Source organism: Marmota monax, unplaced genomic scaffold (assembly GCF_021218885.2).
Source record: "Marmota monax isolate L192 unplaced genomic scaffold, Marmota_monax_Labrador192_F-V1.1 WCK01_AAM20220418_F8-fsc00164, whole genome shotgun sequence".
Classification (NCBI taxonomy): Eukaryota; Metazoa; Chordata; class Mammalia; order Rodentia; family Sciuridae; genus Marmota; species Marmota monax.
Window position 1 is genome coordinate 2,396,903 of NW_026693313.1, and position 15,902 is coordinate 2,412,804.

At 42.1% G+C, this 15,902-nt stretch overlaps 1 protein-coding gene across 7 annotated transcripts in view; it reads left to right on the forward strand.

Moving 5' to 3' along the window:
* The window catches only part of Arid1b (AT-rich interaction domain 1B), a 412,777-nt gene that overhangs the window by 40,435 nt on the left and 356,440 nt on the right, over positions 1–15,902 (forward strand). For all 7 annotated transcript variants that reach the window (XM_046456608.1, XM_046456610.1, XM_046456613.1 and 4 more), the window contains exon 2: positions 3,969–4,163. In XM_046456608.1, the coding sequence (XP_046312564.1) occupies positions 3,969–4,163 (195 nt within the window). The remainder of the gene's footprint in view (positions 1–3,968; positions 4,164–15,902) is intronic.

Below are 15,902 nucleotides of genomic sequence, written 5' to 3' on the forward strand. Positions count from 1 at the left end.
CAGTGGCAGTGTGCTTGCCTGGCATGTGTGAGGCACTGGGTTCGATTCTCAGCACCCCATATAAATAAATAAAATAAATGTCCACTGACAACTAAAAAAATATTTAAAAGGGGGGAAAAATCAGATTGCAGTAGAAGCTGAGTAACTAAAACCAGACTATTCGGGCCAAGAGCTCTTCGAAAATGGTGTTGTATCCTGTGGCCTTCAAAACTCTTGTCTTCACGAAATTTAAATGCAGACTGCAGCAGTTGGGGAATGCATGTTGGGAATAACCTGTTTAGATAGATATTTGAGGTCTGAGCTTAGGGGTGCTCCACCACTGAGCTAACACACTTAGGCCTTTTTATTTTGATACAGAGTCTCACTAAGTTGCTCACGGAGCTGGTTTGAACTTGGGATTCTCTTGTCTCAGCCTCTTGAGTAGCTGGGATTATAGGCGTGCACTTGTGTCTGGCTAGGACCATTCTTAATGTGGGTGATATATCTGATATAGCATAGATTTTCCATGAGAAATGCAGTGGTCATCCTCTGAAAATATATCGATAGGAGGAGAGATGATAAAAAATATAAAATTGTTTCAGTTTAAATGTGAATATGAAGAACAACTTGCATTTGAATTTCTGGAAAAGGCTTAGATTTGATTTGTTTTTTGGTGTTTTAAAGAGCTAGTAGTGAAAAGTGGGGGGGGGGTCGAGATATTGCAGTTCTACATATTTAATGTTAAAAATAGTAAGAATATGCATTGGGATGAATGTGGATTATGGGTAAATATTTAATAATAGAACATAAGAGAAGGTTAAAATGAAAGAATTTGCAGTATAGGAGTATCTGTTTTCAAGCCTTTTGAGAGGTATTGATAATCTGTATTTCATGCTTTTGATTTTCAGGAATCTCAGGTTAAGCTAACAGTTTGACAGCGCAAATTAACTGAATTTTAAGCAGGACTGGGAAAACTGCTGGCAAAGATGAGACAGAGATTACAATACAGTTTTAGTCACTGATAAGATGAATTTGCTGCCCTGTTGCCTATAGCCTTAAAATATAGACATTCCAGTCATTTTTCTACTTAAAATTTCTGCTTTAATTAAGTCAGTTTGGTCTGGCACTACTTAAAGTGAAATAGTAGACCTTTCCTCTGCTTTGGGCTCTGCAGATTGAACGTGGAGATAGGGCTGCTGCAGGGCCCTGTGGTGGACATCGGGCCTGGAATGTTAATTCTCTCAGCCTCCTGGTAGGCCACGCATACCCCAGGCTGGTTTTGAAATCACCAGCTCAGTCTTGGGCTTCACACCTCCATAAAAAGCTTTGTCTCATCTTTTGAAAGAAAATCTGGAGGATATTAGATTTGCTTTTCTCAGGCATCTATTCTAATCTAAAAAATCTTTCGAGAACTCTGGGTCCTGGATTCTGGAGTTACGTGGGGAGGTCAGCGTGTGGGTCTGATCAGAGGCCAACAGTCAGTGTCACTGGAGCAGAACCACACACTGCCCTCCACGTCATTTTAAAAGTACAGACCTTTCCTTGGCTGCTGACATTGTGAATTTGGAGCAGAACTTTTCTTTGGAGGAGGTGGGGCCTAGGACAACTCACCCGTTGCCCCTGTGTACTTTCACGTGGTCCACTTGGGTGGGTCACTTCTGACCCTTCCTCTGCCTCCCTCAAGGTCAAGCTCAGGTGTGTCCTGCAGAGCCTGTGAGCTGCACCTTTGGCAGCCTGCCTCCAGGGAGGTCTCTCCCTCCCTCAGGGTCTAAGCCCCTCTCCTTCAGCAAAAGCCAGGGTAGTTGCCCAGGCAGCCACCCAAGCCATTTGTGTTTCTGCCTCCAGTGTCTGGCACAGTGAGCATGGTCACTGATAAAATCATTGAAGTCAGTACACACAGTCATGTCCTTAAAATGAACAGCGGTGACCAAGATGCAGGAGTGGAAAATGGCCACACACCCTCTTGGGGCAAGGAGTGAATGGGGCAGAATGGGCAGTTCATAGCTTCCTGGCTTGGGTGTGGGGTCTCACTGCGGGGGGGGCCCCCCTCTTTATACCTCCAGTTTCTGTTCTCATCTCTGCATTGAGAATGCCCTTGCTGAGCTCCCCAAGTATCTGTGGTCAAGTAGGGAAAGCTTTTATAACTTTACCTTAGTGGACCCCAGGTGTGCATTGACGAGCGTGTTTTGTTGCCACGTGTGACTGCCCTTTCTCCCGTGACTCCACTGTCTGGAATCTGACTACATTTCCTCACCATTCTTTTTCCCTCTATGGGCTCATTTTCCTCCCTTTTACCTAATTAGTGATGTTCTCTAAGATGAATTTCTCTACCCATTGTTTTCTTTTCTCGTAGTCTTCCTGGATAAAGTTAATGGGTTTTGCTTGCTTCATGATGTTAATTCATCCAGTATTTATTAAGCATTTACTCTGTGCCAAGTGCACCTTTTGACTTTGCCCTGGAGAAATAATTGTAAATAAAAGAGAAAACCCCTGCTGATTTCCCCTACATATTTTCTTTGTAATATTCTTAGTTATTGATAGACCTTTATTTTATTTATTTATTTCTATGTGGTGCTGAGAATTGAACCCAGAGCCTCACACGTGCCAGGCAGGTGTGCTACTGCTGAGCCCAGCCCCAGCCCCTCCCAACTTATTTTTTAGGTCCCCAAGCTGCAAACTTGTGTGTTTTCATCAGGATTTCCCACTGGAGCCTCAGTTTTCATGTGTAAGCGGAGTTGGCTTCCACTCCCTACACCCCACCAGATGATACCTTGCCACTCCCCAGTCCTAGTCCTGTCCTCTTCATAGCTGCCAGGTCAGGCCCACAGCCTCCCAGCCCAGCGAGGCCCTTTGAGCTGCTGTCAGCCACTTCCCACAGGAAATGCTGGTGCTCTGGGAAGGCACTCTGTGGTTCATTCAGAAGAGGTGATCTGAGTGGCTTGTAAAGCTCACCCTTTTTCTGGCTTCTGTGTCCTTCCACTTCTTCTGACTTTCATGCTTTGCTTGGACTCCGACTGCTTGCATTTTCTCCAGGCAGTTGGTGTCCCTGAGCCGGTGCTGGTGCTGGTGCTGCGCCTCCCCACCTTGAACCTGTTATTCCCATTCAACTGGGAAATGGACAAGCCTTCCTGAGAGTCCCCATGTCCTTAGAGTTGTGTATGGATCTGTGTCAGATCTTGGATGGAAGAGTCTGTGCAGCTGGCGGCTGGCCTTCGTAGCCCTGGGCCAGGGATTCCCTGCGCTGCTCAGCCCTGCCTGTGCCCTGGGCGAGAAAGCTCTGCTGAGCCTGACTCCTGACCCTCCCTGATGGCCTTGGCCCTGAGGCTAGGACTGACTCACCAGACCAAAAATAAAATCTGGAATCTAGTTTTGAGCTGATTATGTTTGGTAAGATGCTTGCTTGAACAGGGAAGGTGGCTTATGACTCATAGTCTGCAACTACTGGTGATCTTTGAAAAATTTTATCCTAGACATTTTGTATTATCTAAAATCTGACCTTTCACTTTTTAATGAACACTCTTGATGCACTAATGCTTCATCAGGACCAGCAGGCTCAGGTCTAAAAAATATCCTTGTTGTAAGGACACTTTGAAGTCCTAAAGTGTTGCTAAATCATCTTATCCTTTGCGCTTACTACTAGTAAGTTAAAAGGAGCCGAGTGGGGTTAGCTGTTATGTTCATTTTCTATGTGCACAATAGAATTTTAGATGCTTAGGATGTAAAAATCTTAAATTGTATTATTTACTCCTGATCACTCTTAATTGTTAACACTTTCCTAAAAGTTGGGAGGGGGGTGCGATTATTAGCCCTCAGGATGTTTTCTTAATGTTCTTCTGCATTTCTGTCAGGTCATTTTTAAAAATATTTTCAAAATTTAAAAAATTAGGACAGTAGTGTTTTAAACACATGTGTTAAATACACAACAAAACCTTCTGCATTTGTGATAAACAGTAAATGAATAACCTTTATTCTCTGCTTATTCTTCACAGGGGAGTCCAATGGATCCAATGGTGATGAAGAGGCCCCAGTTGTATGGGATGAGCAGCAACCCTCATTCCCAGGCGCAGCAGAGCAGCCCGTACCCAGGAGGCTCCTACGGTCCTCCCGGCGCACAGCGGTACCCCCTTGGCATGCAGGGCCGGGCCCCAGGGGCCCTGGGAGCCCTGCAGTACCCACAGCAGCAGGTGGGTGCTGGTTTTTCTCCCTGCCTCTCTCTTTTGCTCTGTCTTTAGTTGTCAACCTGAGATTGGTGTTAAGAGAATTAGGGGGCATTTCATTGATTTTTTTTTTTTTTTTGGTACCAGGGATTGAACTTAGGGGCACTGAGCCACATCCCCAGCCCTATTTTGCATTTTATTTAGACTGACTCTCGCTGAGTTGCTTAGTACCTCACCATTGCCGATGCTTGCTTTGAATTCACTATCCTCCTGCCTCAGCCTCCCCAACTGCTGGGGTTACAGGAGTGCGCCACAGCTCCCTGCTCTTTTAGTTATCATTCTTGATGAAACAGTAAAAATCATTAATTTATCTTGACCTTTAAAATCAAGTTCTTGTAATGTTGAACTTTATACAACAAAGTAGACAAAAATCCCGGTTTTGTAGAAGGCCAGTAGTGCTGATTGTATTTGAAAGGTGGACTGCATCATAATTTTTCAGAAAATTATATAGATCTGAGCTCTATAAAGTAAACTTGGCGTTCTTACATTTCTGAGGTCAGACTGTGTCAAATTCAGAGCTGTGAACAGATTTCCTTCTGGTGACCTTTCAAGAAATTCAAAAGGTCTTGTCCATGAAGATATTGCCAGCTTAATTTTTTTTATTAATAAAGCATTTCCTGTATAACTTTTAAAAAAGGTTTCTGTATTTCATATGAGGATTTGATCTGTTGTCTTAGATCTTAATGAGTTTTACAGCAAAAGATCTAATTTTTGCATTTTTCTCCAGAATCAAATGAAGTTAAGATAAATGACCAGTCACCTGGCAATCTAAACCTCCAGCCTCTCTGATACTCCTTATTATGTTGGTCCGAGGAGCATGAAATTGGGAAAAGACTAAATTAGATTCAAACTTGTCAGGGTATTTAGTTTCTAGGAACCCCAGAAAGGGGTATTTCCAAATTGCTGTGCTGTGCCCGGTGCCCCCAGGGAGTGGGGAGGCTGATACCCTTGGGGGTTTGCTGTCCAGATTGGGGCATTCCAGGAGGCTGCCTGGAACCCATTCCAGGGCTTGACACCCTTCCTCTCAGGACATGCTTCCCTGTATTTGATCAAAAATCTGCTGGGGGCAGGGGGAGAAAGGCTGGACCGAACTAGTTTTCTCTCTAAAGTGGGTGTGGAGGAAGGTGTCTCAGACTTCAAGTGGTCCAGGGCTGGATACTAAAAGTTCACCAGTAAGTTGCCTCCCAGCCTTCCCTTTAAGGCTGAGTAGTGTCTTTCCTCTTTATCTTTATGGAGGAAGATAAAAGGAGCTGAGTCTCTGGAGTCCTAGCTGTTGATTTCTTAAACAACCTGTAGTTATTGTTTGAAGATTTCACTCGGCAGTTATTAAAAATCAGTTACTGGGAATGCTGACTGTCAATTCAGTTGCATACTGAACTGTACTCTTAATTTTCTCGACATTATTACTTTCTTTCAGCAATATTTTGTTTCTTAGAATCAAAGTCCTTAGTTGTGCTTGCTAATTGTGAGAGGGAGGTAATTTGTAAATGTGAAAAGTGATTGGGTTTCCGTGTCTCTGCAGCCCCCCAACTCCTGTTTTAATTTAGAGCTACTTTGCCTTTTTGTGAGGGGAAGAAGCCAACAGCTGTTTGTACTGGGATTGACAGTTCTGTGTAGCCTCTGGCCACTGGGGTGGCTGGGGAGGGGTGGGGAAGAGGCGGAGGGTTGTGAGGAGTGGCAGGGCTGCCAGACAGTGCCTACTGCCCTGTCCCTCTTGAGTCTGTGCCTTCTTTTTCCACCACTTCCCCTGATGTGGCCTTGGAAAGTTGTTTTCAAAGTCCTTTTTAGAAGTTTGAGACCTTGGCTTAGTTTGCAGAATTACAGTCAGAGTCACACAAATGGAGTGTGTGAAGCATGATTATTAGGAAATTTCTTTTTATTATTTCCAAACATAGAGGACCTACACAGATACATAGAGCAGTCTCATTTGTCTTAGCTTCTTGGTTTCATTTAACAATTCTGACTTTTATATTTTAATAATCAAACAACTTTTAGATTTATTTGAAGGGGCAAATTGATGACGATTATCCTAGTATTTCAGCAAATAGTTGATCTGGAATTATAAAATGGGAAAGAGAAGGAAAGCAAAATGAGCCAGTTGTGGTGGTGTACCCCTGTAGTCTAGCAACTTGGGAGGTTGAGGCAGGAGGATTGCAAGTTTGAGGCCCAGCTTTAGCAACTTAGTGAGACCCTGTCCTTTTTTAAAAAAAATTTTATTCATTTTATTGTTGATGGACCTTTATTTTTTATTTATATGTGGTGCTGGGAATCAAACCAGTGCCTCACACATTCGAGGCAAGCGCTCTACCACTGAGCCACAACCACCATCCCCTCTTAAAAAAAAAGAAAACAAAAGAAAAAAAGGGAGGAGGATTCAGCTAAGTGGTAAAGTGAAAATAAATGAGTAAATAAAAAGCAAAATGAGAGGGCTGGGGATGTGGCTCAAGCTGTAGTGCGCTCGCCTGGCATGCATGGGGCCCGGGTTCGATCCTCAGCACCTCATACAAAGATGTTGTGTCCACCGAAAACTAAAAAGTAAATATTAAAAAATTCTCTCTCTCTCTTTAAAAAAAAAAAAAAAAGCAAAATGAGAGAGCTAAGTCCAAAAGTGGTTTATAATGGGAAAGCATGAATTTTTTAGTTTGTAGAAAGATCCATATTATGAATACCTTTACAACAAATCTTAATTTTAATTGAGGTTTTATATCAGGTATTTTACTCTGCTGACCAGAAAGAATTACTCAGATCTTTCTGATAACGAAAGGAAAATAGTGGATCTGATAAGAAACTATCCTGGTGCAGTAATGCCCAGCTTTCAGATTGAATTGATCTTAATCTAGGATCTAAATAATCTGTGCTGCTTTTTCACCCTTTCATGTAGTTATAATAGTTCTGAAACACAATATTTTGTTTTGAAATTTAAAAGACTAAACTGGGTATACATTTTTGAATGTGTGCAATATTTTAAAGAAGACATACAGCTTTTATAATAGCAAGTCCAAATCCACGTGACCTTAGTAGATTTGAAATGGGAAGAAATTAATGAGCAAGGTTGAGCAAAGGTTATTAGAGAACTCACTCGCATTTAATTTTGTTAGTTTTAGCCTGTGTTCTTTGAGGAATTCAATGGAGTTGCTGTTTGTAAATTTTGGAAGTTATGAATGTGTCCACAGACAAGGTCCTATCACTGATTGGCTGCTGGTTCTATCCTTCTTCTCCAAGGATTAATATAATTGGATGAGCATTATTGTAGTTATGGCTACTAATGTTCTTGAGGGAAAGAGTTGGACGATAATTATGACATTGAATATTTATCGAGTGGACATCACCACCTAGGCATGACTTTGCTTTGGATGCCTTCCAAAGCTTTCTGTGTTTGGTTTGTGAACCTCTAATGAGCTGAATCCAGCTCATTTAATATTGCTCATATATTTTTGCAAAGGATTAAAATGCAGGAATTCAAGTTTGTAAATTGAGTTGCCCACTTACCAGCTGAGTGGTAAGTTTTCTTTGGCTCAGGGGTCACAGTTTGATTCCTGGCTGGCATTCCATTCCTGTGATAGGAATTTTAAATAAGTATTCTGTTGGAAAAAAAAAAAACTGCAGCGGTTTTGTGAAATTTAGCATGGATTTGATCTCTGTTTATTTTTTGTCTCTGAGGGTCAGGAAGAACTGGCCGCCGAGTGTTTGATTTTAGTATTAACTTGGTGAATTTTGATTTATATGGTGATAATTTTATTTTTGAAATAAACTCATGCCTGGGTCGTTGAAGCATGACGTGATAATAGTATATTGTTTTAGTCTGTATTAACTGGAACTAGATTTGTGGTCTTTTACTTGCTGTTTCTCTCTCTCATCAGGCAAATACATGCCTAAACAGATTAGTCTTGCACGGTTCCCTAAAAACTAGTCTACTTGGGTTTTTATTGAGTTGAGAGGGGAAATGAATTTTCTATGCCTCTGTGGAGAATGTTCTGCCTCCAGGCTCCCGGAATTCAAACCTGGGGATGGTTAGCAGAAGCACATTGGTTGACTTCATCTAGTGCATAGCTACACAGATGTTTAATCCTTAAAGTTGCTGGAATTTGACTCTTTTGAGTTTTTAATTTATAGACATAGAGGTAGTCTTTACTGACAGGGATATGGATAAACAAGTGCTTTTTTCATTTTTCTTGTCATCTGTGATCATAAATGTGTACTGTACATAGACCCTTACCAACTTGCAAAGAAGAATTTTATGTAAAATAACACTCAGGAAAAGTAGGCTATAGAAGGGGTGTGTGTGTGTGTGTCCCCAACTGGTTTCAGTGGTGCAGTCTGAGCTCTTCCTTGAGGTCTTGAGTTTGGGGTTGGCGTTTTTCACTGCTCTTACCTTGTTGTTGAGGTCTGATAGTACGGTGCCTGTTGGAATTATAAAATGGGGAAAGTGAAAGAAATCAAAACCAGACACGTAAGTTCATGGGTGGTTCATCACAGGAAACTGACATTTTTAGTTTGTAAAACAATCTGTATTGTGAAGACCTTTACAACAAAACATGGAATATGGTCATTGTTGAAAGTGACAAAATTAAGTAGATGTTATTTTTTTTATGCTGACTCATCTGAACTTAGTACTTTAAGTTAAAGTAAAAACTGAATTAAAAACAAGTTCTTTTGAAGAGTACTTTAAAAAAATTTATTTTATTGTATTTGTTCTTTTTAGATATACATGACAGTAGAATGTATGTTGGCATGTTGCACCTATATGGAGTATAGCTTATTCTAATTAGGATCCTATTCTTTTGGTTATACACGATGTGGAGTTACCCTGGTTGTGTATTCAAATACAAGGCTAGGAAAGTCATGTCTGATGAATTCTACTGTCCTCTCCATTCCCTCTTCCTCCCTTCCCTTTGTCTAATCCAGTGGACTTCTCTTCTTCCCCTCCCCAGAGGACTTTTAAAAGCAGTAGGTATTCTAGTGTGTGTCTGTAATTTTTCTTCTGTACCCTTTGGCTGTGTCTTTGCTGTGTGTGTGTGTGTGTTTTTTTTTTCTTGGCACCAGGGATTGAACTCCCTTGTTGTCAGTTAGCATCCAGGTATCAGAGAGAATGTCAGTCTTTGGGTTTTTTTTGGAACTGGCTTATTTCATTTAGCATGATATTCTCCCATCTGTCCACTTACCAGCAAATGCCGTGATTTCATTTTTACTTATGGCCGAGTAATATTCCATATATATGTGTATATATACCACATTTTCTTTATTCATTTGTTGAAGGCCACCTAGTTTGGTTCCATAGCTTGGCTCTTATGAATTAAGCTGCTATAAACATTGATGTGGCTGCACCACTCTAGTATTCTGATTTTAAATCCTTTGGGTGTAGACTAAGGAGTGGGATAAGTGGATCATATGGTGGTTCCATTCCAAGTTTTCTGAGGAATCTCCATACTGCTTTCCATAATGGTTGCACCAGTTTGCAGTCCCACCAGCAATGTATAAGCATACCTTTCCTCCCATATCCTCACCAACATTTTTTTGTTACTTGTATTCTTCTTCTTTTTTTTTTTTTTTAAAAGAGAGAGGGGGGGAGAGAGAGAATTTTAATATTTATTTTTTAGTTATCGGCGGACACAACATCTTTGTTTGTATGTGGTGCTGAGGATCGAACCCCGGCCGCACGCGTTCCAGGCGAGTGCGCTACCGCTTGAGCCACATCCCCAGCCCCTTACTTGTATTCTTGATAATTGCCATTCTGACTGGAGTGAGATGGAATCTCACTGTAGTTTTAATTGCATTTCTCTTAATTGCTAGAGATATTTAACATTTTTTTCCTTGTATTTTTTGACCATTCATATTTTGAAGAGGACTTTTAAAAGCAGTAGGTATTCTAGTGTGTGTCTGTAACTTTTCTTCTGTACCCTTTGGTTGTATCTTTGCTGTGTGTGTATGTTTTTTTTTTTTTTTTTCCCTTGGCACCAGGGATTGAACCCAGGGGCACTCAACCTGAGGCACATCCCCAGCCCTTTTCAATTTTGAGACAGGTTCTTGCTAAGTTGCTTAGCACTTCATTAAGTTGCTAAGGCTGGCTTTGAACCTGCGATCCTCCTGCTTAAGCCTCTTGAGTTGCTGGGTGTGTGCTACAGGTGTGTGCTACCACGCCTGTCTTTGCTGATTTTTGAGTGAAATATTTATTTCAGAACATAAGCATTTTATTTGGTACCATCTTCACAGCCAAAACACTTCTTCCAATGCAAATGTTTGTTTTGGCAGCGGATATTTCTAAAAAGGAGACGAACATCACAATTGTTTGGCTAAAATAAATGTTTTCTTTGGGGTTATTAAGGTGCCTGAACAATTTCTAGGATTCTCACCTGTGGTATTTTATGTTTTTGGTCTATTCTGGGAAAAGTGGTTTTCTTTTGAATGTAATTCAAATCATGTTTTGAGAACAATATCTCTGAAAAGTAAGGGTGATTGGAGAGAGGAAAGTCCAGTTAGACCTAAAAATATCAGTATTTTGGCATGAAATGTCTGTTTTAGACTCAATTTCTGAATCATAAACATGAAGCCAGTAGTCAGGACTAAATTTTGGTTTCATCTAAAACAAGAGCTTAGCCCTCCTGTTTTGAGGGAATAGGATGGAGTGTCACAGGATGAGAAGGAAGACTGGCTTGGCCTGGGGGGAGGAGGAGGAGTGCTAAGTATCTGTTTTCCTTTCAGACTCTTAATTTTTTGATAGTTTCTGTATTCACTGAGATACCCACCTGTGTCTATGTGCACATGTGCTCATACTCGTGTATATAAAACACAGTGTTCCTATGATGGTGGCATTCTTGTGTAATTAAATATATTTCAGGTGTATACAAATGAAATGAAGGTGATTATTTTGACCATTAAAATAGCGAAATGCTGTGAGATTTCATTAGCTATGTTATTTACAGCATTTTCAGGAATCTCTGCTGTCTACTGAGAGACTTGGAGCCAAACAGTTTTGCCTGTGCACCTGAAATGTTTGGAGTCCTTTCCGATGATGGCACATTTGTATAAACAATAGCCTTTTGTTGGCCACATTTTGTCTTGGTTTCTTCCGTTGTTCATCAGTGAACAGGAAGGTATTTAAGGTTTACAAACAAAACACATTTACACCTCACATTTCTGCTTCCAAGAAGATAACAGATGCCACTAGCTTTGATGCCAAAGTTCCCTGTAGTTGGAGTTTTGTACCAAGAAAATATATTTTTTTAAAGATTTGTAGATATGCTAAGTTTTATTTGTTCCTTAAAGTTTAAATTTCTAGAATTCTTAACTGGTTTTATTTACCTTTTATATAGTGCTTGGATCTAAACATATTTGAAGCATTTAGTGTAGCATTGTTTGTGGGGCTGAATGCTGTGTACCATCTTCAGGATACCCAGAATGGAGCTCACATTTTGAGTTAAATACTGATTTTTAAATAATTAGCTCTTTTCCTGAAAGAAAGAAAGACAAGACAAGATCAGACTGTACTTGAAGGTTTAATGAGAAAACGTGAGATGATTTCACCTTTAGTTTGGAAAGCTGCTTTTGTATTAGGAAGTTTATGTGGATACTCTTGCTTTTCCTGGAGCATTACATTATTCTGGGTGTCCTGAAGATGATACACAGCATGGGGTGCCCATTCTCTGCTGGGAAGTTTGTACTCTTTTGTCATAATATGGTTTCTACTATGTATTCTACATATATAGACTTCCACATAAAATATCTGTAAGCATTTCTATTATAGTTTTATTTTTGAGATGTGAATCTTAAGGGCATATTTTAGGTAGTATTAGAATTACTTGAGTGTATTTTGAATAAATAAATTTTGCTTATTTGCTTTTTCCAGAGAAACACTAAGAATGATATTTTGCTATTTATGTTAAAATATTAACAATTCAAATGAAGCTAACAATATAGACATCAGTAAAATCAACCAACTACATTCCTTCCACGTTCCCTGAAAACCAAACACTAAACAACATGATAAATGGTAAGTTGAAGCAATTAAATGGTGTATCTTTGAGTATCAAACTGCTGAATGCTGTTTCCTAGGGCACTTGAGACATACTCCACAGGTGCCCAGGGATCTTGATGTCAGTGCCATCTGACTGTGGAGGCCTTCTCTCCTTTCTGAAAGATTTGAATGTGGGAAGTGTGTGTATAACACAGGTGTCCCCTGCCTACCTAAAAAGCTCCAAACCGAACTTTTGGTCCCTAGATACTTGTCTACAACAGTGTGAGTTACCCAGCTTCCTAGTTTCTATGGAGAAGTGTGTTTATATACAAACCAGACCATATTCCAAAGAATTAGTCAATATCAATAAAGAGAGATGAATTTGGCTCAGAGTAAGCGCACCAAACCAACCAGCCAATGAAATTGGCTCTTCCAGGTTAGTCAAAGGCTAAGATCCAGATCCAGCTCTATAAAGCATTTAACATTTAGAAATGAAGTGAGACCAATGTTAATAGCAAAAATATGCAACTATTGGAATTCAATGCAAAAAACTGTCATTATTGAGGCAATTAGGTTTTACTTAATGCTCTGAGTCTTAGCAGAACCAGTCTCCCGTGGACAGCTAGCTTCAGTAGCTGGTCCCCTGGAGGTTTAAGGACAAATGTCTGCTGGGAAGGGAACCTCTGTCTAGATGCCTCACAGAAAGGGCAGCCAAACAGGGATGGATTCCCAGCACCAGCCACTTAGGACAGAGAACAGACCTGCAAGCAGTAGCTCTTGAAGTCTCAAAGTAAGGATTAGATATTCTTTTAAAATCAGTATCACAGTTTTTATTGATTCTAGAGAGACACGGGGGAAAAGGAAAGAGGGTAAATCATTGTTGGCCTGTTGGCTTTGTGACCTCAAGACACTTCCTTAAAATGTGAGGCCAAAAGGGGAGGCTTCCTTTTCTTTAATTAGCATATTACCTTGAAAGTTCCAGTACAATTTTCATGTACCTAATAGTCACTTGCCATCTGTCTTAGATGTTTAAGTCTTTGGAGGTTCTCCTCAGTGTCCTGGGCTTCATGAAGAAATGAGCCTTCCTCTTCCTGCCTGAGCATCCTGTGCCATTTGTCAGTGGTCATGGAGACTACAGGATTCTTATTCTCCAAGAACTGTCCAGATTTTGATGGTGAGGTAATCAGTGGACTGCCAGCTGGTACTTCTTTCTTCATGGGGGTCTTGCTGATTTCTCTCCATTCTTCTTCCTCACTAGCTTCCGTAGTAAACTGAGGGAGACTGGTGACCTGTAGATGTTATTGGTCTTAGCCTTTGTGACATCATATGCGTCACAGCACACTTAGAGTAAGTCCAAGAGTTATAGGATGCTTTCCTGCCGCAATACAGTATGAAACAGAGAATGTAGTGGGGGCTCTGGGAGGATGCCAGCTTGACCCGGAAATCTACAGTGCTGCTAAAAGCCACCAGAATTCAGAAATAAGCAACATGTGACGTGCTTTCTTCCGAATCAAAATCTGCTATGCTTTGTCTAGCTAACTGAATTTACGTCACCTGAGCATATCTAGGCTGCAAGAGAGGTTATGAATTTGATTTCTGAATTCTAGATTATGGAGGCAGAGCTTTTTGGTTACTGTCTTTGTAGAAAACATAGAATTGTTCTTGACAGTTGAATGTTTCTCTTGTGTAAAAATTTCCCTCCCATGTCTCCTCTGGTCTCTCTGCCTCAATAAACGGCAGCTCCATCTTTCAGGTGCCCAGGCAAAAACTCTGGTTACCCTTTTTCCAACCTTTGAAACTGTTAGACGATCCTATTGATTCTTCCTTTAAAATGCATGCAGAAGCAGGTACCTATCCCTGCCTCGGTGGCTCCTGCCCTGGCCCATGCCCCACCATCTCCTGTTTGCCTTGTCACCATGGGCTCTCACTGGACTTGCTACTCACCCTCACCAACCAGCATCTGTTTTCAGTGTAGCAATCTGAGTAGTCCTTTCAGGGGTCTTTGCCAGACCCTGGCTGTCCTCCTGGGTCTCCCCATTTCACTCAGGCGGGGGTGGGGGCTGCTTCACCACCTCTCCATCCTCTGTCCTGTTCTTCACCCTCTCTTCACCCTTCCCCAGGACCCTCCTCTTGCCTGCTGGGCAAGACAGACTTCTTTAAAATGCCTTCTCCGACTTAAATGAATCTGGCACCCCTCTTTCCCTTGTCCCTGTTTTATTCCCCCGGGCTATGTGTTACCACGGAACTGTATTGGTCTTCATTGTCTAATTCACCTCTTAGAACGCAAGCTCTGGGATTTGCCCCCACTGTAAGCCTGTTAAATGGAACTGACGTTGAACTAACTCTGCAAACACTTGAAATAAATGAATGAAAGGATTTGCAGAGTTTTAGACTTTAGCCAGTGACATTTGTCCCACACACTGCAAAAATTTCAGTATGTTTAATGGTGTGTCTGCAACTCTGATTAGCTAGCTGTGAGCTGGGATCTTCACCAGGCCCTTGTTTCCAGTGAAGTCTCTGTGCCTCTGCTGTTCTGTCATAAAGCCTGTTGATGACTGCAGGGCTGTGCTTTTAACTCTGCTTCGAGATTCCCAGTGACGTTTTGATGCCCAGGAGACTGTGCAGACAGAGTGGTTCTCTATCTTATTTCACTGTGTGCAGTGCTGTGTGTCCTTTACCTCTGTTACCACCCCCATTTGGTAGATTGGGAGACTGCCACTTCACTTCTTGGTGGGTCACATTTGTAGCATTCTGTCTTGTGCGGGTGGAATCCATCAGGTCGGAGCAGAGAGTCTGCAGTACAATTGAATCAGATTTGGCTCGCACATCATGGGAGGTCAGATTTCCACCCCAGCGCTGATTGTAGACTGTGTGTATCAAGGAAAGCCCCCCGAAAGGTTCCTGTGCCATTTGGACACTACAGACTCCCCTGCCCCCCTCCCCTTTCTGGTAGGAGTTTGCTGTCCTGGAGGAGAGAGCTCCTTCAGCGTGGAGGCAGAGCACATGTGTGGTGCAAGAATGGGGCTGAGAGATAGGCGGCAAGCCCTCCTTGGTAAGGGGCTAGTTCACATCCCAACCTGTGCAACCTGCCCTGTGACATTTCATCTCCCATTTAGTTCCTAGGTTGGGCTCACTGCCGCAGTCTGGCTGGGCACAAATCACCGAGCTGCCACAAAGCACTTGTATGTTCAAACAGGAAACTTTATTGCCTGAACTCCAACAGCAAGCACTCCATGCACACTCCCCGGGAACTCTCCCGAACACCACCCAGGCTGCTCCTCTCCAGCACCCCACACCAACCGGAACTCCCTCCACCGGGCTGCGGGCCTGCGTGTGCACTCACTCTCCAAACCCCTGAGAACTCAAGGGGAACTCCACCCGAGGGGGACAGCAGAGGTCTATATACAATTGAATCAATCCAGCATCATCTTAATGGCTCACCTCTCAACCATTACTTCTGGCAAAATGCCAGGGGCCAATCCGACTGGGCTGTGGCTCTCAACAGCTCACCATGCTTACCAGGCATTATTTTCAGTTTCTTTATGGGGCCAGAGCATTTTTGAAAAGTTTAGCTTCTAGAAAGGGTGCGTTGCAGACCAGGCTGTGGGTCTGCACACGCTGTGTGCAGCCCACGCTGTGCCAGGCCTGTCTGCAGGAGCAGAGGGCGTGGCTGCACCTGGAGTGGGCTGCACTCAGGATGGCAAGAATGGGGGAGGTTTCTTTCCCAAGACTGGCCCTGTGTTCTTGGCTCTGGC